Below are 24,180 nucleotides of genomic sequence, written 5' to 3' on the forward strand. Positions count from 1 at the left end.
TGTCCAAGTCAGACAGTACCCGATGCCAGAAGAAGCTAGGAGGGGAATAGCGCCCCACATTCACAGATTGCTAGAAGAAGGAATCCTTAAACCCTGTCAATCAGCCTGGAACACGCCCCTGCTTCCTGTGAGAAAGCCTGGCAATGAGGACTATAGACCAGTACAGGACTTGCGAAGGGTCAATGAAAGGGTGGAGGACATTCATCCCACGGTGCCCAACCCATATACCCTGCTCAGCCATTTGCCACCATCCCATGTGTGGTATACCACCCTGGATTTGAAGGATGCTTTCTTCAGCATCCCTCTGGCGGAGATCAGCCAATCCCTGTTTGCCTTTGAGTGGCAGGAACCTGGAGGGGGAAAGACGGGGGAGCTCACGTGGACCAGGCTGCCCCAAGGCTTCAAGAACTCCCCCACCCTGTTTAATGAGGCCCTAAGTCAAGATCTGGAGCCTTACCGCAAAAGGCACCCTCATGTAACCCTGCTGCAGTATGTGGATGATTTGCTGCTGGCCACAGCTACTCATGGAGAGTGCATGGAGGCAACGAAGAATCTGCTGGCTGAATTAGGCAGCCTGGGATACCGAGCCAGCGCCAAGAAGGCGCACATCTGCCAGAGGTCAGTAGTCTACCTGGGGTATAAGATATCTGAAGGGGCCAGATGGTTGACTCAGGCTATGAAGCAAACCATCCTGACCATTCCAGTGCCCGCCTCTCCCCGAGGGGTAAGGGAATTCCTCGGCTCGGCTGGGTTTTGCAGACTCTGGATTCCTGGGTATGCAGAGATAGCCCGTCCACTGTATGAGGCCACCAAAGACGGGCCCGACTGGAAGTGGAGCCAAGAGCAACAAGAGGCATTTGACCGATTGAAAGAAGCACTCCTTCAGGCCCCAGCCCTGTCTCTGCCGGACCCAGAGAAACCTTTCGCCCTTTTCATAGATGAAAGGAAGGGAGTCGCTAAAGGGGTCTTGGCCCAGCAGCTGGGTCCATGGAAAAGACCGGTGGCTTATTTATCTAAGCGACTGGACCCTGTGGCCTCAGGATGGCCATCCTGCCTACGCATCCTGGCAGCCATCGCCCTGTTGGTCAAGGAAGCCGACAAGCTGACATTTGGACAAGACTTGAAGGTAACAGCACCACATACGGTGGAGGGAATCCTCCGACACCCTCCCGGGAAGTGGATGACGAATGCCCGACTCACCCATTATCAGGGGCTTTTATTAGACTCGCCCCGAATTACCTTCTCGGCCCCAGTAACTTTAAATCTAGCCACACTCTTGCCAGACCCAGACCTGTCCTCCCCGGCCCATGATTGTAGAGATGTCCTATCTGAAGTCTGCCAGACTCGGATAGATCTGAAGGACACAAGGATACCAAACAGTGAGCTGGATTGGTACACTGATGGAAGCAGCTTTGTGAAGGATGGAGTCAGAAGAGCAGGGGCAGCGGTGGTAACACAAGAAGGAGACGTCATCTGGAGTGCTGCCCTACCTCCAGGTACCTCCGCGCAAAAAGCCGAACTTATTGCCCTTGCAGAGGCCCTAGAAAGGGCGGAAGGCAAGCGAGCTAACATCTACACGGACAGTAGATATGCCTTTGGCACGGTGCACGTTCATGGTGCCATCTACCGAGAGAGAGGGTTCCGATCTGCTGAAGGAAAAGAACTAAAGAACTTACAGGAAGTCCAGAGACTATTGAGAGCTATAGAAAAACCCAGGGCAGTGGCAGTCATACACGTGCCTGGACACCAAGTCAAGAAGACTCCTGAGGCCATTGGTAACAACCTTGCAGACACGGAAGCCAAAAGAGTGGCCCTCTCCAGTCCTGGAGATCCAGTTGTACTAGCCGCCCTAGAGGTACCGATACCAGAACTGCCTACTCTGCCCCCCAAACCTGATTATTCTCCACAGGATCTAGAGTGGATAAAGAAGCGAGCACCGGAGGGGAGGACTGGGGAAGGAGGTTGGAGCCGGGACCAGGAAGGCAGGTTGATTCTACCAGAAATATTAGGGAAATACATGTTAACTAATTTACACAGATCTACCCACTTAGGTTGGAAGAAGTTGCTTACTCTTTTCCAAAATGCACAGCTGGTTTTCCCACATCAGACTAAAGCAGCAAGACTGATCACGGGAAGTTGCAACAGCTGTGCGAAACTTAGACCAGCCCCAAAGGAGCTCCACCCAACTGGTAGCCGGGAGAGGGGGAGGGCACCGGGAAGGTATTGGGAGATAGACTTCACTGAGGTAAAGCCAGGTAAATTTGGTTATAAGTACTTGTTAGTAATGGTGGATACCTTCTCAGGATGGGTAGAGGGCTTTCCCACTAAAAATGAAACTAGCCAGGTAGTAGCAAAAAAGCTAATTGAGGAAATAATTCCCAGGTATGGAGTCCCTGAAGTCATAGGTTCTGATAACGGCCCGGCTTTCATTAGCAAAGTCCTGCAAGGACTAGCCCAGACTCTGGGAACAGATTGGAAACTACATTGTGCTTATAACCCACAGAGTTCTGGGCAGGTAGAAAGGATGAATCGGACTTTAAAGGAGACCCTTTCTAAATTGGTCGCTGAGACTGGCGGTGACTGGGTGACTCTCCTTCCCTTAGCCATTTTCCGTGTCAGGAACTCCCCCTATGTGCATGGACTGACCCCCTTCGAGATAATGTTTGGAGCCCCGCCACCGATAACCAGGCGGGCGTTGCCCCCAGGGGAAGAAGGATCAGCACCTGACTACCTGAGTGTATTACAATCTCTCACTAAAGTACAACAGGAAATTTGGCCCCTAATCAGAGCTTACTATGGAGAAAGAAAGGTGCTTAATATAGAGCATGGTATCTCCCCAGAGAACACAGTCTAGGGAAAAAGACACAGAATAAAGACCCTTAAACCCAGGGGGAAGGGACCTCATGTTGTGTTGTCTGTTACTCCCACTGCCTTGAAGGTTGACGGTATTGCTTCTTGGGTACATCACACCCACGTTCGTAAAGCATCACCTCACCAAGACTCAGAGCTCGACATAAAGACGTAAAAAGCGTAGAAAGATCCAAACAACCCTCTAAAGATACGGCTAAATCGAACTTGAGAGGATTTCTACCCTGCGCTGTCTCAGGACTTGCCAAGCATCCCTGCCACCACTGAGACTCCCTTATGAAGCTCTCCACGCAGACTGGATGGGTGAGGATGTTGCTGGTAATATATTATCTAGCAACTAACTGCGGACATTTTGTTCAAATGGCATAACTCAGTTATCCAATAAAATAATAAACACTTATTGTGAATTTATTCATTAATACTAATTAATAATAATAATAACAATAAAGCATACCTGGGCTGGAGAGAGCTCAGCAGTTGAGAGTACGTACAGCTCTCACAGAGAACCTAACTTCGGTTCTCAGCACCTACAAGTGGCTAGAAGCTCCTTATAACGCCAGCTCCGTGGGCTCTGATGCCCTCTTCTAGCCTTCACGGAAACTGTTGGTAAAAAAAATGAAATACCTTGATGAATGCTGTAAGAACTCTGCATTTTGATAGAAAACTCTGTTTAAAATGTTGATTTAGATTTACTTGCTAAGCTTGCCTGTTCTGCCTGATTGTATCTACCACACATGGATGATTAACCTAGTTGAAATGCTAAGAATTGAAGTGCTGTAAACCTCCTTCCTGGACCCTGGACCCCAGACTCAGTTGATTTACAATGTGTCCTGTAGGCCTGTTTGCACATACCAGATAACCGATAAGGAACAAAAAGAGGGAAGTTGCACCAGGCTTACACCAGATCTACCCTTCCTGGAAAAGATGTTTAACCGAAACTATAGCTTTTAGAAGATGATTGATTAAAGTGTCTGCTGAGGAATGCTTTTTGTGTAATGACTATGTGGGCCTATATAATCTGTACCTGAAACTGAATGGGGGTCGATCGTTCTGACCAGACTTGCATGTCTTGGGAAGCCGGTCGACCCCAGCTAGCTGGAAAGTAAAGACTCCGCTTGATTTTTACATCTCCAATCCCGTGTATTTGTTACCTGGAGGGGACCCATCGAGTCACGGACCCTAACAGTCACATGAACACTTTTTATGTAATATTTCTTACTTCTGAGCTCAGAAAAACTATAATCAAATCAACATAGCAACTGAAATTTGGTGAGATCTTAGAAGAGAGAATAATAAAAAACTATTGTTGTTTTTAAGTTATTGTTTATATAATGTGACCAGAATAGAGTCAAGTGTATTTCTAAGCTAGGATCTAGTGGAATGTACAATAGAGTGAATGCTTGTGTCTCCCTCAAAGTCCTGTGTTAAAATCCTATCCCTCCAACAGCATAGTATTCAAAGGTAGAGTATTTGCTAAGAATCAGACCATGAAGATTGAGCCCTCATGACTGATGAGATTACTGGCCTTACAAAAGAAAATCCAGAAAATTCTCTCTCCTGCCTTCCTTCATGTGAGGACACAGCAAGATGGCAGCCACCTATGAATGAGGAACCAGGTCCTCACTAGATAATGAATTTTCCAACACCCTGATATTGGACTTCTCAACCTCTAGATCTGTAAGAAATAAACGTCGAGTCACTCAGTCTATACCATTCTGTTGTAGCAGCCTCAACTGACCAAGACAGAAAGCTAGACCACACAACTGGCAACAAGAGAAATGCAGACAATAGGAGACTTATTAAAGATCCAGATAATGTAGTTATGTGAAATCACTTGAAAATTACTATGCTTGCTGGGCGTGGTAGCACAGGCCTTTAATCCCAGCACTCCGGAGGCAGAGGCAGGCAAATCTCTGTGAGTTCAAGGCCAGGCTGGTCCACACAGTGAGTGCCAGGACATCTGGGGCTACAGAAAGACCCTGTCTCAAAAAGACCAAAAAAAAAAAAATTACCATGCTGAATATGTGCAAGGAAATCAAAGACAAAATTCATGACTTTAGCACAAAACTATAAACATTGAACTATAACCACAGGAAAATAAAAAACTGAAACTGAAAAATATAATGAAATTTTAAAAACCAGTGAATGGTTTAGTGGTGACTCCAAGGTTAAAAAAGAGTAATAAACTGAAGGACAGATTAAAAGAAAAACTCAGAATGAAGCCTAAAGATACAAAAGGGTGGAATGCACAGGAAAATGTAAGAAGTACAGGGCATAAGCTGAGAGGTAAATAAATACATCATTGGTATCCCAGGAGGACAAGACAAAGAGAATGGAACAGAAGAAACATCCTAAGGGATCACCACTGGAAAATGTTCTATAGACTCACACAGTCTCAAGCCAGAAACATGTCAAGATGTCAAGTAACTCACATATAGACACAGACATATTTTCAAAGCAGCAGGGAGAGAGGATGAGGAAATGGACTTTAAACTATTTGTTACCTCTCACTTACAACATAAATTTTGCATCTTTGCAAAATTTTAAGATTTACAATCTTAAAATATCACAATCTTATTATTGTTAATTTTTAAAAATATGTCGTGTGTGTGTGTGTGTGTGTGTGTGTGTGTGTGTGTGTGCGCACGCGCGCACGTAAAGAGGCCAGAAGAGAGTATCAGATCCCCTGGAAGTGGAGTTAAAGGTAGTTGTGAGCTGCCCAACGTGGGCAGCTCACAACTGAACTTGAGTCCTCTGCAAGAGAACAAAGTTTTCTTAACTCCTAGGTCTTATATCCAACCTCTTGTTTATTATTTGTTGTTTCTATTGGTATGATTTTAAGGTCCTTTCTTTTAAGTGTCTAAATCCAACATCTGGTTCTTTGTGTCTTTTTTTTTTTCTATGTCTAATGCATCTTCATCTCAAGACAATACCTTTTAATATCTTACACATCATTGACTAATACATTTTTTCCATGAACTCACTTAAATCTAGTCACTAGATTTAAGGATCAAATAGGAGTTCAAATAATCATGATTCCGCAAGGGGGTGAAATTTACTCATTTTTCTACTTAATTTGCTGTGACCTAGAAATTAATTTCCTCAAATATTGTTTTTCCTCATCTGTGAAGCAGGCTAGTAACATTTACTTGCCTGGGCTGGCTTTGAGGAGTAATTGAATTCAAAGTTCTTGTTTTTTTTTTTTCTATGTTTGCCTTTGTTTATAAAGTACTCAACTAAAAGCCAATTCTTCCAATTTAAAACACTTTCCAGAATATCCCAGAGAGAAGCTTTAAGGGCCTATTATCAGACCTACCAAAGCATATTGCCATGTTTCTCTGTTTTCTGAGCTTTGACTAGCATTTACCACAAGGAGCCTCCAAACTCAAGTTGATTAAGACTTCTGCGTACCAAGTACAGCATCTGAACTTTTACATTTTATAATTCTGCACATAAAACCTTAATATTGTGCTCTATATCAAACAGCAACTCTGTTTTCTTTCATTTCCTATATTTTCCAAAGCTGCATACCTGCTTATGATGTTTTTGAAGAGAATTCTGAAACTTCCTCCATGTACCGTTGCTTCTCCTACTTTAGACATCTACCTGGTGGGTACTTAGACCATTCGCATCTCATCAGAGCTCCTTCCCACAGATTTCAAAGTGATGACCGATACTCTGTGTGTTCTCTTTTTAGAAACCTTTGTATCTCCCCATTGGATGCATTCATATTCTTTTCTGTTTGATTTTTCAAGAGCTTTGTGTCTCATTTCTTCTTAGTGGGATGGCTATTTTCAGACAAAGCCAATAAAGAACTTAAAACATCTGTATCTGCAGCCTAAAAGAACATCAGGCCCTGCTCTGCTAAGTAAAATATCCCATGATTAGTAATAAATAGCATATTGCCTTGTTACTTTTGAGGCTCAGCTTGAGGACACAAACACACTAAGTTTAGAATGCCCTAGATATTATTGCACAAACAAAAACAGTCATTGGAGGTGCATTTTTCTGGAATATTACTTCAGATAAACATTTAAAGACCTTCTCTATCCTTAGCCCCTCCCCCAAGGGCACTGTATGAAGTAGTTCAATGATTCCACTTCAAAGGGACATGTGTGATGGCTCTGTAATGGCTCTTGCCTTGACTCCTATAGGAGCGCCCAGGTTCCGTGTATCCCTTCATCAGCACTAGGGGCCTGTCCCTCTGTTCTCCTGGCATGCTTTGCTGCTGAGAGCTGGCACCTGCATCCTTCAGAGAACTTCCCTTAGATATGAGCACCAGCTTGCCTAACTGAAGAGCTGAAAAACACCTTGATTTTGCCCATCCTTTGTCCAACCAAAGGTTGCCTGTAGCCAATGGGATGGACATGTTCCTTGATGTATAACTTTCACTTTCCAGAATCCTGTGAAATTAGACTGCATCTAGTAGTTCAGTTGAAAAGACTCTTGCTTGATTTCTTCCCCTTTCTTTTCTTACCTCTACATTTCTCTTACTGGCTGATCCTGGGAGCATATCCTTTAGTAATCATCCAGTGTCAAATGCTGGATGTAGGATCTGCTTTGGGGAGAAAGTACCCTAAGGAAGTTATGATGTTTTCTAAGCCTGGGGCATCATGACCTCTCATGCCATCCCTTCTTAGTTCTGCTGAGAGTTATGAGAACCCAGAGAAGCACTTGTCACTGAGCCCTGTGTGCCCTTTAGCTCTCCTGGGCAATGAGATCTTGAAAAGGAAGACTAGACAGGAAGTTAGAGTCTAGACCCTTGGAAAAAGTTCTCCAGCCTCCATAAACATTCTCAGGCTCTAGGCCAGACCCATTCCAGCCAAGCTCTGGCACCTAAAGGGATAAAGTGGTATAGACAATGGGGTTCCTCAAGATGAACTTAGAGTAGACTTAAGTGTACTTAGAACCCACATTAGAGGATTCACCCTGATCATTTGATATTCTCTACATAGAATGATTCTATATCCCTGGGGCAAGAAGGCAGCCCCAACAAGACTGAATTCTCAGAAACTTGAATTATAAATCTTAGAACTGGATTTAATGCAAATAAAGTTGTATCTTTCTCTTTCCAACTATACAGTAAGAATCACTACTGGCAGTTCGATGACCAGGGCAAGTGATCTCTACGAAGAAGACACAGTGATGATACCACCACACAGCAGGTCAGGACTGCTTGATCATATCCTCAGAAGTGGTTCTTCAGTGTTCCCTAAAAATATCACTTCCCTGTGCCCTTGGGTCAAAAAAGCAACACTGAGTGTGACAAGAGGAAGTTCATACTCTTCATGCTTGAATGAAGAATTGAACCTGCCTCCCATTCCCAACAATTACCAGGCCTAAGGGCAAATGCCTGCCATGGAAAACCATCAGGCCCTCTCTTCCCTTAAACCATCATCCATATGATATTCTTGTTCACAAAAGCAATCCATTTTCTGAGTGAATCTATCATTTTGATGTGCTACTCCGTTCTCTCATAAATATTTGTCTTCTACTTTTACTTGGATGTCCAAGCTCTAAGGTCAGATTTGGAGACAAGGATAGTAAAAAGCTGCCTGGGAACATGGTTCGACATATTACTTAGTCTCTCCTGAATCCAGCTTGTCCCTCTTTGGAGAAGGACTGAGGAGACGTTGACTGTTTATCTGGTCACTTTGTGTTTAAGGCGTATCCCTGTGTCAGGCAGAATTAGGTATCAGCAGGTGTTTTTCTGTATCTTTTTAAAACTTTTTATTGTTGAGACATTCATACATTCACATAACATGTTTTGATTAAGTCCAACCTCCATTCCCTGCCATCCAATTCCCCCCATCCCCCTACCACTTTTCTTTCCCATCTTCATGTACTCTCTCTTTTTAAAATACTGAGTCCACTTAGTGCTGTCTGTATGCCCGTGGATATAGGATCATCTACTAGATCATGGGTAGCTTCTCAGGGCCTGCATCCCTGAAGAAACTTATTCTCCCTCCCCAGCAGCTATCAATTGCCGATAGCTTCTCAGCTAGGAATGGGACTTTGTGAGTCCCTCCACCTTCCATGCTGGGACTTTAGCTGGCTTGATCTTATGCACGTCTTGTGTGGACAATCACAGATGCTGCAAATTCATGTATGCACACGGAAATTTTTCATTTCAAAGCCAGAAATGCAAATGATGTTGGTTCAGGCTTATTCCACTAAGGTAATTGTATACCCTGCCTGTCCTTAGCCTCACTTAAACACTTAGAAACAGTTTGAGGCATTCCTTTTAGTTATTTATTCTCTGGGTCTGATTTTTACCGAATGAAGTCTTTCTCAATAAAGAAAATCCTTAGCTGGGCCTGGTGGCACAAGCCTGTTATCCCAAATCCTTGAGCGACTAAGCCGAAACACTGCAAATTCAAAGCCAGCCTGGATTAAAGATTGAGTTCAAGATGAGCCCAACTTAGTTAGACTCTTTCTCAAAAAAAAAAAGTGAAAAGAGGACCAGGGAGATATCCTGGGGTGGATTGCTTCCCTAGCACATATGAGGCCAAGAGGTTTAATCTCCAGTACCATAAAAATAAAGGGAAAACCTTACTGCTCAGCTAGATCTTAAAGACTATTATTGTTGGAAACTCAGTTTACTTCTTTAGGCTGATTGACTGAACTTATTCTGATACACAAAAAGAGAAAGACAGAACAATGATGGGGAGGGGAATATTCATACCTTTTTTCTTTAAAATATTTTATTTATTATTTTTATTTTATGTGTACATGTGTATTGCCTGCATGTAGGTACGTGCACTCTTATCGTGTAATACCCATGGAGGACAGAAGAGACTGTTGGATCCCCTGCAACTAGAGTTACCATGTGGGTGCTGGGAACTGAACCTGAGTCCTCTGCAAGAACACTGAGCACTCTTAACTGCTGAGCCATTTTTCAGCCACTTCCCTCAAGTTTTATAAGAAAAATTTAGAGTAAGGTAGGAGGAGTTATGTAGTTGCAGAGGAGAGTAGACTTTTAAGTATGTTAGTTGAAGTAGGCCTGAATGTAAAGGAGATGTTCTAAGCTAGGAATATTCATACCTTTTTTCTTTAAAATATTTTATTTATTATTTTTATTTTATGTGTACATGTGTATTGCCTGCATGTAGGTACGTGCACTCTTATCGTGTAATACCCATGGAGGACAGAAGAGACTGTTGGATCCCCTGCAACTAGAGTTATGGACAGTTAGTTATTAGCTGCCATGTGGGTGCTGGGTTCTAACCCAGGTCTTCTGCAAGAACAATCAGCGTTCTTAACCCCTGAGTCATCTCTCCAGCCCCCTATTCACACCTTTTTTCATTAGTACCAGCTTGTCCTGTAACTAATGCCTTTCTTTGCTTCTAAAATCACATTAAAAGATAGATAGCATGCTGACCAAGGAATAAGTAAAAGTAACAATGGAGGCTTTAAATGAATTTTTAATATTTTATTATTTTTATGTGTGTGAATGTACAGAAATACACTGTCTGCATGTAAGTGCATGCATGTTGTTCAATGCCCACAGAGGTCAAAAGAGGGTGTTGGATCCCCAGGAACTGGAGTTACAGACCATTGTTAGACACCATGTGGGTGCTGGAACCTGAACAGAAAGAGCAGCCTGTATTGTTAACTTCTGGGCCATCTCTCCAGCCCCTTAAATGAATTTGAATAGGATGTGAAGGAGCCTTGGCAAATACTAGCTACCCATAGAAGCTGGCTGAAGTCTGGGTTGCAATGAAGAGTTCTTCAGGTATAATTGATGGAACTGGGTTGATGCCACTTAGCCAGCTCTGTGGTCTGAAAGAGAGCCTTTTAATCCACAGGTAGGAAGGCAAGTGAAATGGAACCAGATTCTAATTTAGATACTTCTGCTCAAAATAACTATTGGGGACTTGTAATTAGAATTCCAAATTTTATCACATTTATGCCATTTCTAATATACTAAACAGAGATCATGACTTAGTCAGGGCACATGCTGTAGTTAAGACCATGTGGTCAGTACATCAGCCTCAAGTGTAAAAGAGATAGTGAGAAGAGGCTCAGAAATGCTGACTTGTAACAGAAGCAGCTATGTATGACATTACATCTGGAAGGTGCCAGATGGAAGAGTATAAACAAATATTTAAGAAGATCCTAAGTCACTTGAGAGATAATATTACGTTATTGCCTCTCTCCACGAATATTGCTGTGGCCTTTACTCACTACCACGACCCCATCCTAGGAGGACTGGGCTAGTTCTTAATACACAGAGAAGAATGGGGGAGGGGGGAAGAGTTTGGAAACATGCAAATTATAAATTCCTGAGTATAACATAAGCCTTTTTGATAAAAAAAAAATACAGATAATTCATACTGTGGTTACTCTTTAAATAAGGCAACCCTAAAAACACACGTAATTTAGCATTGATCAAAAGCTTATCTAGTATTTTTCAGAAACAACTAGATGATGATCTAACTAGTTGACAGCTAATTTTCTGTGTCAGCTTTCCTGGACACCAGATGTACTAGCTGCTTTTGCATCACAGCACTGTGACCAAATCTAGAAAAAACGTCAGGAAGAAGATATTTATTTTGGCTCATAGTTTTAGAAGGCTCAGTCCATCACAGTAGCTGGGCATGCAGAGAAGCTCACATCATGATGTAGAGGAAGCAGAGAAAGAGGAATGACTAAAAGTTGGCTTGCTTCCTTCTTTCTTCCTTTTTTATACTGTCAGGGTTCCAAACCCATAGGAAGGTACCACCTACACTCAAGGTGGGCCTTCCCCTCTCAGTTAATATTCTGTGAAAACACTCTGAGATTTGTAAGACACACATCTGGAAATGTCTAAGTGGTCTTAAATATAGTCAAGTTTACAATGAAGATCAATCATCACAAGCCCATCAATTATCAATCTAATACCGACACATACCATTTTTAACCAGACCATGACACTTCTGGCTTCCTAAAAGGTTCATGGCCATATCATGATGCAAACAAATTCAGCTCACCTCTATAAATCTCAATAATCATTACAGTTGCAATATTGTTCAAAAGTCCAAAATGTCTCTAAGACTAAAGGCAAACCCTTAGTCATGAGACATTGCAAAAGCAAAATGTAAGTTACATACTTCCAATATACAATGTCACAGAGTGAACATTCCCATAGAAAAGAGAGATGGGGCTAGCAAAAGACCAAGACCCAGCACAGCAAACATTAAGCACTGTAGTTCCATATCTAGCAACTTGGGAATGTGATATTCTATATGAATTCCAACAACTTGGGTAGTAGTGGCTCTCTGGCCTTACTATTTACAGCTCACATGGCCTATCTTCTTCTCAGGGCCTACTTATTGCCTGCAGTTTTCCATGAAAGATGTTCTATAATTCTGGCATCCCAAGCATCCTGGACATCTCCATAGGAACTTCAGCTTCACCATCATAGCTTCATGCATCACTTTCTCAGAGGCTCCTTTCAGGGAATCCAACTCCACTGCATATTCCTGGTCCCCCAAGCCTTCCTTTAAAATATGTGTGGAATGGCCTGGCAAGATTGCTCAGTGGTTAAGAACACTGGATGTTCTTGCAGAGGACCAAAATTCAAATCCTAGCACCCACATGGCAGCTAACAACTGTCTGCAACTACAGTTTCATGGGATCCAACAGCCTCTTCTGACCTCCACAGGCATTGTACAACATGAGCACACTTACATATATGCAGGCAAAACACTTGTACACATAAAATTAAAAAATATTTTTAAAATATGTGTGGAAGCTTCTATGACCCTGGAACTCTTAAGTTCTGCATGCCTGAAAAAGAACAGCATCATGTGGACAACGCTAAGCTCTGCCACCAGCTCAAGTAATACCTGTGCCTCTTTAGACCAGAGTTGTACCATCCTCTGAGGGCTTAGGTAAATGATTCTGGGAAAACATTTCTCTAGACAGTTTTGTACAATCAGAGCACTGTGGTGGGTCTTTTCTCAAGTGAAAGTCAGATAAGTTCGTAATTGTATATACCCCAGGGCCTGTGATGGGCAGGGCCTGACCAATTCCTGAATGTCCTCAAGACGCCTTTCCTATTGTCCCACTGGAATGAGCTTGGATCTTTCTTGTTCACAGCATTCATCTCATTCATTTTCCGGCCAGACTACATGCTTTTCAAATCTTTTGCTATGCTCCTCGTTTCCAATTATCATTCTGAATCTGACTAAAAGCAGCCAGCAATAACCATGCCACAGCCTAAATGCTATGCTGTACTGAATTTTCCTCTACCAATAAATTATTACTTTATTTATTTATTTATTTATTTATTTATTTTGGTCTTTTTGAGACAGGGTCTCCCTGTAGCTTCAGCTGCCTGGAACTCACCATGTAGACCAGGCTGGCCTTGAACTCACAGTGGATCTGCCTGCCTCTGCCTCCCGAGTGCTGGGATTAAAGGCGTGCACCACCTTTTAAAATCAGCCTCTGACAAAGTTTCAGAATTCTGACAAAATGTACTCAAATTCTTTGTTAGAGTGTAACATGAATGGTATCCAGTTCAATTCTCAGTAGAGTCCATAGCCCCATTTAAAATCTTATAATCAGTCTTTATCATGTGTACTTCTTCCAGAATGTCTTATGAACTCTCACCAGAATTTTCCATTAAGCTTTGCTTACAGCATTCTATAGAATCCAAATTCCTCCTGTAAACCAGTTCAAAAGGACTGAGAACCACATATTTTGGTTTGGTCCTACCAACAACCCCACTTCTCCAGGGCCAATTTTCTGTGTTAATGACTTTTCCACCACTATGCCCAAATACCTGACAGAAATAATTTTAGGGAGGAATTATTTATGGCCTTTGCATCTCTGGCCAGACCAGCCCCTGGCTTCCTGGGGCCAGCATCTTTCCGGAATAAGTTCAGCCATGCCCACTGTGCCTTGACTGCCCTAGCCTCATTCACCTTCCCAGCTCCCCCACCCTGTCTCTTCTTCTAGCATGGGCACTGGCCCATTTCTTCTCTTGGCACCCCAGACCTTTGGATTGCCCTCTTGGCCCAGACTTCCCACTGCTTCCTGATCCTTTGTACCCAGACCAACCCAATTCCTCAGTCTAGTCCCTGGGAGCCCTCAGGGTCTGTTCCCTCCCCGAACCCCCCTTTGCATCCCTGGGCAGCCCAGCCCCCAGCTTCCTGGGGCCAGCATCTTTCCTGGGTATGTTTGGTAGCACCCACTGCACCTTGACTCCCCCAGCCTCATTCACCTTCCCAGCTCCCCGACCCTGTCTCTCCTCCTAGCATGGGCACTGGCCCATTTCTTCTCTTGGCTCCCCAGACCTCTGGACTGCCTTCTTGGCCCAGACTCCCTACTGCATCCTGATCCTTTTCATCCAGACCAACCCAATTCCTAGGTCTAGTCCCTGGGAGCTCTGGAGCCTGTTCCCTCCCCCACCTCACATTTGCATGCCTGAGACAGGCCCTCTTCCCAGGCCAGCCCAGCCCCCAACTTCCTGAGGCCAGCATCTTTCCTGGAGGGATCCAGACCTTAGGAGAAAGCCTGAGAGCATCTGATCCTCATCCGACTTGGGCATCTGTGGGAACTCCTAAGCAACAGGACGAAAGCCATCTGACCCCTCCAATATAAAATCAAAAGAGAGAACCTGAAGCCTAGACCAACAAGTAAACCACAAAGGCACATAAAGTTTACAAAAAGAAGCAGACCTAAACTCAACACAGGAAGGCCTGAGTCTCACACAAGAATCAGAAACTACAAAAGAAATCCACATGCCAAAGTCACAGCAAAAAAATAACATGAAAAACCCAAATAATATATCCCCACCAAGTACCAGCAGTCCTGCAGAGGAGTACAATGAGAACCCCCTAGAGATAACACAGGTCATGGAATTCAAAAGAACAATTATAAATGATAAAAGAATTCAGTGAATTTGAAGAACACACAAAGAAATCAAAGAACTGAAAGAAGATAGAGATAAACTTCTGAATGAATTCAGAAAAGAGAAATATTGAATACTCAGGCTGAAATGAAGAATGAGATGAAACACTCAAAAAGTCAATTAGAAACAGGAGGAAGCCTTGCCAATAGGATGAATGAAATGGAAAACAGAATATCAAGATGGGATGATAAAGTGGACGAACTAGACCACTCAAGCAAAGATTATGAAAAATTTAAGAAAACACAAGAATGGAATATGTAGGAATTGTGTGACACCACAAGAAGACCAAACTTAAGCAACATAGGCATAGAGGAAGGAGAAGAATCTCAGGATAATGGTGTGGCCCAGATCTTCAACAGGATTGTAGAAGAAAATTTCCCAAAATTAAAGAAAGACATGTCCATACAAATACAAGAAGCACATAGAGCACCAAATAGACAGGACCAGAAAAGAAACGCTCCATGGCACATCATAGTAAAAACACTAAATGAACAAAGAGAGAATACTGAAAGCTGCAAAAGAAAAACTAGTCACATATAAAGAGAGGAATTGTTTGTTTTGGCTCATAACTTCAATCCATCATGTTATAGAAGGCACAGCAGAGCGGCTCACATCATGGTGGAGGAAAAGCAGAGACAGAGAAGTCAGCACCTGGCTTTCTCCTTTCCCTCCCTTTATTCTGTCTATACCCTCAGTCCTTGGGCTAGAGCTGTCCACATTCAGGTTTGATTTTTCACTCCTTAATTAATCCTTTCTGAAAACAGATTCACAGACTTACCACAGGTGCACCTCAAATTCCTAAGTGATTCTTAAGTCAAGTTGACAATGCAGTTTAGCCATTACATTAAGTACCTGGTTAAGTAGTCTATCTGAATGTATCTTTGAGGGTGTTTCCAGAAGAGACTAATATTTAAATTGATAGAATGAGTAAAGGTGCTTCCCTTCCCAATGTGGGTCAGCATCATCTAATCCACTAAGGGTCTGAGTAGAACAGATTAGGTAGAGAAAGGGAGGTTTGGGAGTTTTCTCTCTGCCTGGCTGCCTGTGCTGAGACATCTACACCATGGTTGCGGCACCCTGGCTCTCTTCTAATCTGATCTGAAATCTACAATACTGGGTCTTTGTCCTCCAAGCTTCATTACCATCTTTCCTGGGTCTCCACATTGCAGATGACAGATGGAACTCCTCAGCATTCATAATCATGTACATCATATATATATGATGTTGAGTAGAAAGGAGTCAGGGTAACAATAAAATAGATGTTTGCATCTCCAGATAAACTTGTGTTCACTATGGTTAACCTCTATACCATCTGTAATCTCCTTTTGATTGCTCTTATTCTGCTTTTTCATTACTTTAACTTAATTATTATCACATATATTTGATTTCACAAATAGTGCGTAGCAAATGACAAAACAATACATGAAAAGCATATTTGCCTTTTGGCAAATTTTAGTAATGAAATATTTATGAAAGCCAGGTAACCAGATGAGTGTGCAAAATCAGGACAGTATTCTGCCTCTTTAGTAAGAGGTAGGTGTCAGAGGCATAAGAGTTTCTGAGAGCTACAGCAAAGGACACAGGTCCAAAGTCAACAAAGTTCATCGCCCATGAACTAGCTGTGGTGGAGGTTGGGATAGAGTGGAATTAGTCTCAATTCTTAGCATACTCTTAGTGTCTACCCAATCTCACTCATCACCAAAATCAAGGAAACAACTTTTGACAGAGTTTTGGTTCTGTTTGGAAAAAGGCATTAACTTTCTCATTGGCTTTGTTAATTCTAGAACCTGACAACACAAAGCTAATGCTCAGACAACCAGATGATGGCCTCTTTTCTCTTCCTCATTTTTTCCTGTTGAGTTCATCTTTGAATTTGGTGCTTCAAGACTAAACCAAATATGTTTTACTCTCACAAAAGTTAACACCAACCACAAATAATGACACCAAGCTGATGATGTAGCCTTCACTGAAATCTCTTTTTATCCCTTTCCAGCCAATGGCATTCTGCCTCCCTGATGTTTTCCAGCCCTCTGTGGGTGTGAATGAGATACTATCCATTTGAAATTATGCTTGGATGGCATACACTGCTATTTATTCATCTGCCAGCAATTTGGAGACTAAGGCTTAATTAGCTATTTGATCTTAATCAGTATTGTCTTGGGCCTCTGGTACACTGTGTCTTTCAAATGCCACTTTCCGGTGCTCAGATGACCTATTTAAAACTGCCTGCATCCAAGATACTGGTCAACATTAATATTTTCAGAAAGTCTTGGTTATTTTGTTTCTTGTTCAAAATAAACCTGGCACATCACTCTTTGATAGAGTAAATGGGTCACCTATGTGATGTGGGAAACTCAGCTGATTTTCTGATGGATCTGTTTGACAATAATAGTCTTGGGTTTTCTTAGAATTTCAGTTTTCTGAGTCAGTACAAGGACAGAGGGTTGGGGAAATGGTTCAATCAGTAGTATTTGCCACATAAGAATGAGAACCTGAGTTTGGTACCCAGAACCCATGATGTGCTTCTGTTAACCTAGAGCTGGGAGAATGGACATACGTAGGTCCCTGAAAACTTCAATAGCCAGTCAGTCTAGACAAACAGTGAGCTCTGCTTCCATGATGAAAGACCCTGTTTAAAAAAAAATAAGATGGAGAGAGAGGGAGATTCCAGATGACAATCTCTGGCCTCCACAGGCATATGCATACCCACATATGTGTACACAAGCACATCAACACGTACATATATCACAACACACACACACACACACACACACACACACAAAATAGAGGAGCTTGGGGCTGGAGGGATTGCTCAATGGTTAAGGTCACTGGCTGTTCTTGCAGAGGACCCAGGTTCAGTTCCCAGCACCCACATGGTTGCTAACAACCATTCATCCATCTTCTGGCCTCCACAGGAATTACATGAACAGATGCACTTACATATACACACATGAAATAAAAATAAATTAAAAAAAAAAAAAAGAGCTTGACACAGCGGTGCATGCCTGGAATCTAAGGACTGGGAGGATTATGTTTGAGGTCAGCCAGGGTGGCATAGTGAGACCCTGTCTCAAGAACCCCCCCCCCCCAAAAAAAAACAAGAAAGACTATTGTATTTAGTACATTGAGACCAACAAGGATGCCTGGGAATTTACAAAAAAGAAGCTTTGACCTTTTAAAGTGAGCGGGGAGCAGGTGAGGAACATCCACCAAAACAGGCCTTTAAGAAAGCCTGGAGCTCTCTGGCCTCAAAGGCTGGAGTCCATCTTGGGGCCTGACAGCAGGAACACTTGCTTCCAACAGAGGTGGATTCCACTGTCCCCTGGCTCTTTTTCCACATTTTGAGCCCATTTTCCCCTGCTCTTGGTGGCCATACTGCCCATTCCAGCTCTAATGGATCACCTCTTAACCCAGGATCTAAATAAAATCTGCCTCTTGCATTAAGTCCTGCCTTGATGATTACAAACACCAAAGTAAAAGCCAAGAAGGCCAGGGAATAAGCAAGCAAGGCATGTGTAGCCCAAGCAGCCAAGTGCTGGGTAGCCTTTCTCACGTGGACTGTTCTATCCCATGTTTAGAGTGGTTTCCGTGGTTTCATCTGTTTATTCATTATTTGGGGGAACACTGTCCATGCTAAAATAACTTCTGAATAGCAAAACATCCCTCCTTTGTGTGTGTTGTTTTTATTTTTTATTATTCATACATTTCCCAATCAAATCCAGATAACAACTTCAAGAACTCTAGCTTGTATGACACAAGATACTGGTTAAGAGGCCACAGGGGCAATGTAGACCAGCAGCTTTCATGCTAAGATGTCAGTTGACCTATATAAGCTCAGGCTCACTCAAGAATTGATTCAAATGAAAAGAAAACTTTTCTTCTGACTATAGAACACACACATGTGCGTGCACAGACACAAACTCCTCCCTTAATAACTATACAAGGGCAACATGTGACAGATTCTGGCTTTTGCATATAATATGAATGTATGACATCCCTCTGAAGACCCCTAGAACGATGTTGGATTCACCTTTGTGTTAGGGAAGGTGAATGGACAGGAGCTCTGCCTAGGCCAAGGTTGAACAGTGAGCAGTCTGCTAGTTAATTGTCCTTTTGGGACATTTAGAGTTACTAAATGCTTGTAGGACAGCACCATGGATCCTTGGAAATCTGTGGAATTATCCCTAAAACTAAGCCAGATTGTACACAAACGCGCACACACACACAAACACACACACACCATCCTCTTTAACAACTTTTTTTTAAATGGTGATCTAAAGCCCACATCTCCAAAATGACCACTAGGGGGAAGGGCACACAGTTCACCAAATGGTGAGTGAGTGAAAGCTGAAACTGAGGGAAAAGAGGTTGGCCAGAAAGCAACCGTCTTTTGATTGTTGAAATGCAGTTAGTCTGAGACATTACCCAGACTTCCCAGTTCTCTGAGCACCCCTTTGCTGGCTGTCCTGGTAACAGAGGTTCCCATTTACTCCATTCAGTGTGGGTGCCATCTCTGAGGACCCTGGATTTCTTTATGACAATGACATTGGCAACATCTGCTTGTCCTTTTAAAACCAGATCTTCCTTCCCAGTATGCTGGTAAGGTGGTGGGGACATTTCCCAGTGATGATCTGGGAAGATCAGTTCACAGAGCAGGCTTAGAAACTCCTTGAATTTTAAGAATTTTCTTAAACCTAGGCACCCTGAAAAGAAAAGGCTTCTCAAAACTATTAAGTTGCAGAAATTAGTGTAGTTACTCTAATATCTGTTCTGGAGAATTCTGTGCTTTCTGCCAGATTTTTAAATGCCCATCGCATGGGGCCAGAGCAATTAGAATAATGGCTCTCAGACACAGAAAGACAAGTATCACATGTGGGCTCTCATTTACGCAAACTCATAACCTAACTAGTAGACATGATAACCTAATTAACTGGGGACTGGGAAGGGGACAAGAAAGAGGAGGGACAAAGGGGAGAGGCAAGAGGATGGGAGTGAACAGGCATGATCAATGAACATTATATCCGTGTATAGAAAGATCACAGTAAATATTATTGGTTGTACAACTTTAATCCCAGCACTCGGGAGGCAGAGGCAAGCAGATCTCTGTGAGTTCAAGGCCAGCTTGGTCCACATAGTGAGTTCCAGGACAGCTGGGGCTATAGGGAGACCCTGTCTCAAGAGGGCAAAAGGGGAAAAAAAAAAAAAAAAAAAAAAAAGATGTGTTAATGATCATAAATAAAGAATAATTGCTTCTAATAGTCAATTCTGTCTTCACCATAATGCATTCCCATAAATCCCTGAAAACTATCTGGTATTATTTTTCTAGACTTTCCTACTGGGGAAATGGAGGCTAACAGAAGTTAAATCACCTGCTCAAGGTCAACTGGATGGTGAGCTTGTTAGGGAAAGAGGAATTTACTGCTTGTAACCAATTAACTCAACTGGAGACACAGGCATCCGGAGATAGAGGCAAGTGCTACAGCCCCCGGAGCCTGACCTGTTCTGTGTCACGTCACGTAGGCATGTCTGCTCACACAAGATAACAGGAAAGAGTCGTGCCAGGCACATACCAACGATCTCTCCCCGATTGAGACACCTGAAGGGAGTTGTAACATTTTTCTTGTTTTAAAGTTATTGGTTTGTGAAATGCTTGCTTTGAAACTATTGGCTGTATAAACGCGGGCTTTTCGGCCCCAGCTAGCTGGTTTAATAAAACTCTGCTTGATCTTTGCATCTCCATACTCGTGCATTTGTTCTCTAGAAGAGACCCACCGAGTCACGGACCCTAACAAACTGTAGAGTCAAGGTAAATCCAAAGTCGTCCAGCCTTAGATTTCAAGGCCTCCACCCTGGAAAGCACCATCTCTCATTAGACAAAGATGAGCCTGCCTTCTGTGTATTTGGGATAAATGAGGCCTTTAGTAGTGAGAAAGAAGAGGTGATTCCATTTTTAAATGCCTCACCTGCCAGATCTCAGGGAAGTTTGCATCAATCTCACCATGCACCATTTACTTGTCTGTGATGGGAGGGATGGCTGCTGCCCACTAGAGGGTCTCCTACACGCTCCTTGCATCAGCATTCATGTTTCTATGGACCCTTCCCCACTAAAAAGTTCCTAAGGGCTCATTCTGATGAGAAACTCGAACTGTTGCTTTGAAGCCCAAGTATAAAGTGTGCCTCTCATCCTGCTCTTTCTCCACAGTCCTTGGGACAAGCCAGTGGGAAACCTTCTGAGGCTCCAAAACCCCAAAGAGTCCAGATTCACCATTTTTCTTTAATTGGTGAGGACTGATTTGTTTTGTTCCAAGGAGCATCAGAGCCTGCAGTGTGAGCATTGTGTCCAAAGATTTAGCCCATTTCTTTGGCCTTCATTAGGATGCAGGGGGAAAGCCCGGCTTTGTCAACTGGGCCAGAGGAACAAAGGCAACATGGAAATTAGAGCAGGCGATGAATCCCTCACTCTGCACTTTTACAAAACAAGATCCTAACCATTTACTAGAGGACTTACTTTGTCCTTGTGTTCCATACAATGAAACAGGAAACTTCAGAGGAAAGAAGGGGGCCCCAATTTCTTACAAGGTGGCCCAGGGAGGCTGGAGGTCACTGGGGGTGTTGGCAGGAGGCTAGCTGCGCCTGGAGGCTAAAGAGGGGCCATTTCCCTTGTCAGGTTTCTGAGGTCACTTAAGAGCAAGAGAAAGGTTTTCCCCCTTGGGAAAAGATTTAGGGAGGGTGAGACCTGGAGGCCTAGAACCTGAAGATTGCTCTTGACCACTGGAATGGCGTCAAACCTCATGAAATCCAAATAGGAACTCTGCGCCCAGACTGACGGATTCCTCTGACAGAAATCCATTTGAGTTTGACAAGAACAGCCCCTGGGTTTTGAAACTCCGTTCTTATTTTGGAGACTCCTGCTTGTACTAAGGATCATCTTGTAGGTTGGTAGAATCTTCTAGTGACCTTTAGGCAATAGCCCTCAAAAGTTTAATTATCTATACTCTTGAAAGATTAGTACATTATTGGCAGTTATCTTATATGTGAACAACAAAATAAACTAAGGATGTTCATTGAAGTCCTCTTCATAATAACAATTACATAACAAGAAATTAAAGCAATTTCAACTCTATCTTAAGGAATTAGATGATTGTGTTTTTCACATTCACAATGGAATAGTCAACAATATTTTTTTTTTTCAAATGAGGTAGCCCAACATGAACTCATCTGGAAAAATATCTATTCCATGGGCACTGACAACCAATTGAAAGGGTGCGTGTGTGCTTTAGTCTACTTTTGTATAACTACGGTCAGTGGGGCTGGATTACACGGCTGCCCTGTGTCTGTGTCTTGAAGGAGGTTCAGCAGCACCCTTGCCTCTCCCCACAGGATGCAGAGCCACCAATTTATCTCTAAATTACCATCTTCAGATAGTGCCAAATGCCACCTACAGGTGGAGATGGAGGGCAAAGTCACCTCAGTTGAGATCACTGCCCTACCTTAACAACAACTTAGCTTTTAAGCTTGGAGGAAAAACTCAGAAATGTAGATCTTTCAAGTTCCTAAGAGTTATCCCCTGGGAACCAGGGTAGGGCAGGGAAAATAGTATTTTCTTTTTATTTTATACATCTGTGTACCATTTGAATTTTCATCCATCTGCATGCACATGTGCGTGCATGTGTGTGTGCATGTGTGTGTGCATGCAACACCCATGCATGTTTGCATGTGTGAATGCTGGTGCAAATATGCTGCATGTATAGAGGTCAGAAGACAACCTCTGGTGTTGGCCCTTGCCTTCCACCTTGTTTGAGACAGGGTCTCTTTTTCTTAATTTTTTTTTCTCTCTGATATGCCAGAGTCACCAACTTCTAGGACTTCTCCTGTCTCCATCTTCCATCTCCATCTCCCAGTAGCACTGTGATTACAGATGTTCATACTAACACATGAGACTTAATGTGGGTCTTGGGAATTTGAACTAAAATCCTCACGTTTGTGTAGCAAATGCTTTACCCACTAAGCCATCCCCACAGGCCCTGTTTAACTTTTTATGAGTATATATTTCTCCTGCAATTAGGTAGAAAATTTATTCCCATTCCACCCCCACTCACAGACATGAGCAAACACAAAGAAAGCAAGGAGAATAACTCATGTCAAAGTCTGTGTTTAGAACAGAGGGGCGGATGAGCCTTATCTAGAGGGAAAAACTTTTGAATGGTCTCAGAAGTGAGCAGAGCTCACTGATCAGTCACAGGGAGCCTCACCAAGCCACATGGCATGGGCTATATTTGAGATATCATAAACTATGTGGGAAATGTGTGTTTCTGACTCCTAGTTCTGACTGTGCTGAGGACCAGGGCCTTGCATCCTCTGCTTTGACTCTTCTGCCTGCTAAAAGGAATATCTGCCTTTCTGTGAGGACTTGAGGAGAATCAATCATGATCACAAAAGATATCTAGAAGCGGTAAAGTTTAAGGGCATATAAATAAAATGTAGAACTCTCTGGTTTCAGCGCTTTTTAAAACAAGTGCCAGGTCCAATTTGGGCATCTTGGACTTTGGAGACTCTCCAAATGCTTGCTTGGATTTCTTCTTAATTTTGAAAGAATTCCCTCTGAGGAGATTGTTCCAGTTCATTGATACCCACAGAAGGAAAACAGAGCTAATCATTGTTTTTCTCTCATTTTTGCTCTTCTCACTAACAAACTACTTTGAACAATGCCTAAGTTCTGTCCAGAAATCACAAGGTAAACTGCCCCACTGAGTGAGCCAGAACTCGCTGCATTTCCTAACAGGAATTTCTGGGTCCTACAGAAAATAACAATTCAGTTCCCCAAATTGATGCTAGCAAATGACAGATGAGATGTCCACACTCAAATCTTCACACAGCTGTCACTACACGGCACTGAGGAATTACAGCTTTTAACTATATTTTGAAAACTAGAAAGGGGAAAGTTCCTTGCCTGTGTGCATTGTGGGGGGTTGTGATTATTGTTTTTGTTTGTTTGTAATTTTCTTGTTGTTGTTTGCCATACTGGGGATCCATCCCAGGGCCTTGCACATGCTAGGCAAACACTCTATCACGGAGATACATCCCCAGCCTATCCTGATGTTTTAAAGTGATCCGAGGCTGTTTATGAATCAAGCTATAATCTGTGCACAGTACCTTATGTTGCATTCTTTTTACATGATGCTTATTTTTTTTCTTGTTAGAATAAATTTACTGACAAATCCAGTTTTGACTCACAAGTTACCCATGAATATTTTAATTATAACTTTTGGAAAAATTTACTTTTCTCCTCTGATTTGAAACAGCTTCTTAAATGCATTTTAGCTTATGTGACCATTTTTTACTTCTTTCCAATTTTGCCTCTGTTTATCAAAGCCATAACATTGTATATCTAGCTCATCTAGAAATTAAGCCTT

The 24,180-nt window shown here is 42.7% G+C and overlaps 2 protein-coding genes across 2 annotated transcripts in view; one reads left to right on the plus strand and one right to left on the minus strand.

Annotated features, from left to right (window-relative positions):
* Positions 1–24,180, minus strand: part of Pamr1 (peptidase domain containing associated with muscle regeneration 1) — a 109,279-nt gene that overhangs the window by 17,257 nt on the left and 67,842 nt on the right. The window lies entirely within an intron of this gene.
* LOC115067578 lies at positions 500–3,216 on the plus strand. The gene is made up of 2 exons (XM_029555699.1): positions 500–2,255; positions 2,939–3,216. Exons 1-2 carry the CDS (start codon positions 536–538, stop codon positions 2,941–2,943), a joined length of 1,725 nt encoding a protein of 574 aa, XP_029411559.1. The 5' UTR covers positions 500–535; the 3' UTR covers positions 2,944–3,216.

Source organism: Nannospalax galili, unplaced genomic scaffold (genome assembly GCF_000622305.1).
Source record: "Nannospalax galili isolate Female #2095 unplaced genomic scaffold, S.galili_v1.0 scaffold126, whole genome shotgun sequence".
Taxonomy (NCBI): domain Eukaryota; kingdom Metazoa; phylum Chordata; class Mammalia; order Rodentia; family Spalacidae; genus Nannospalax; species Nannospalax galili.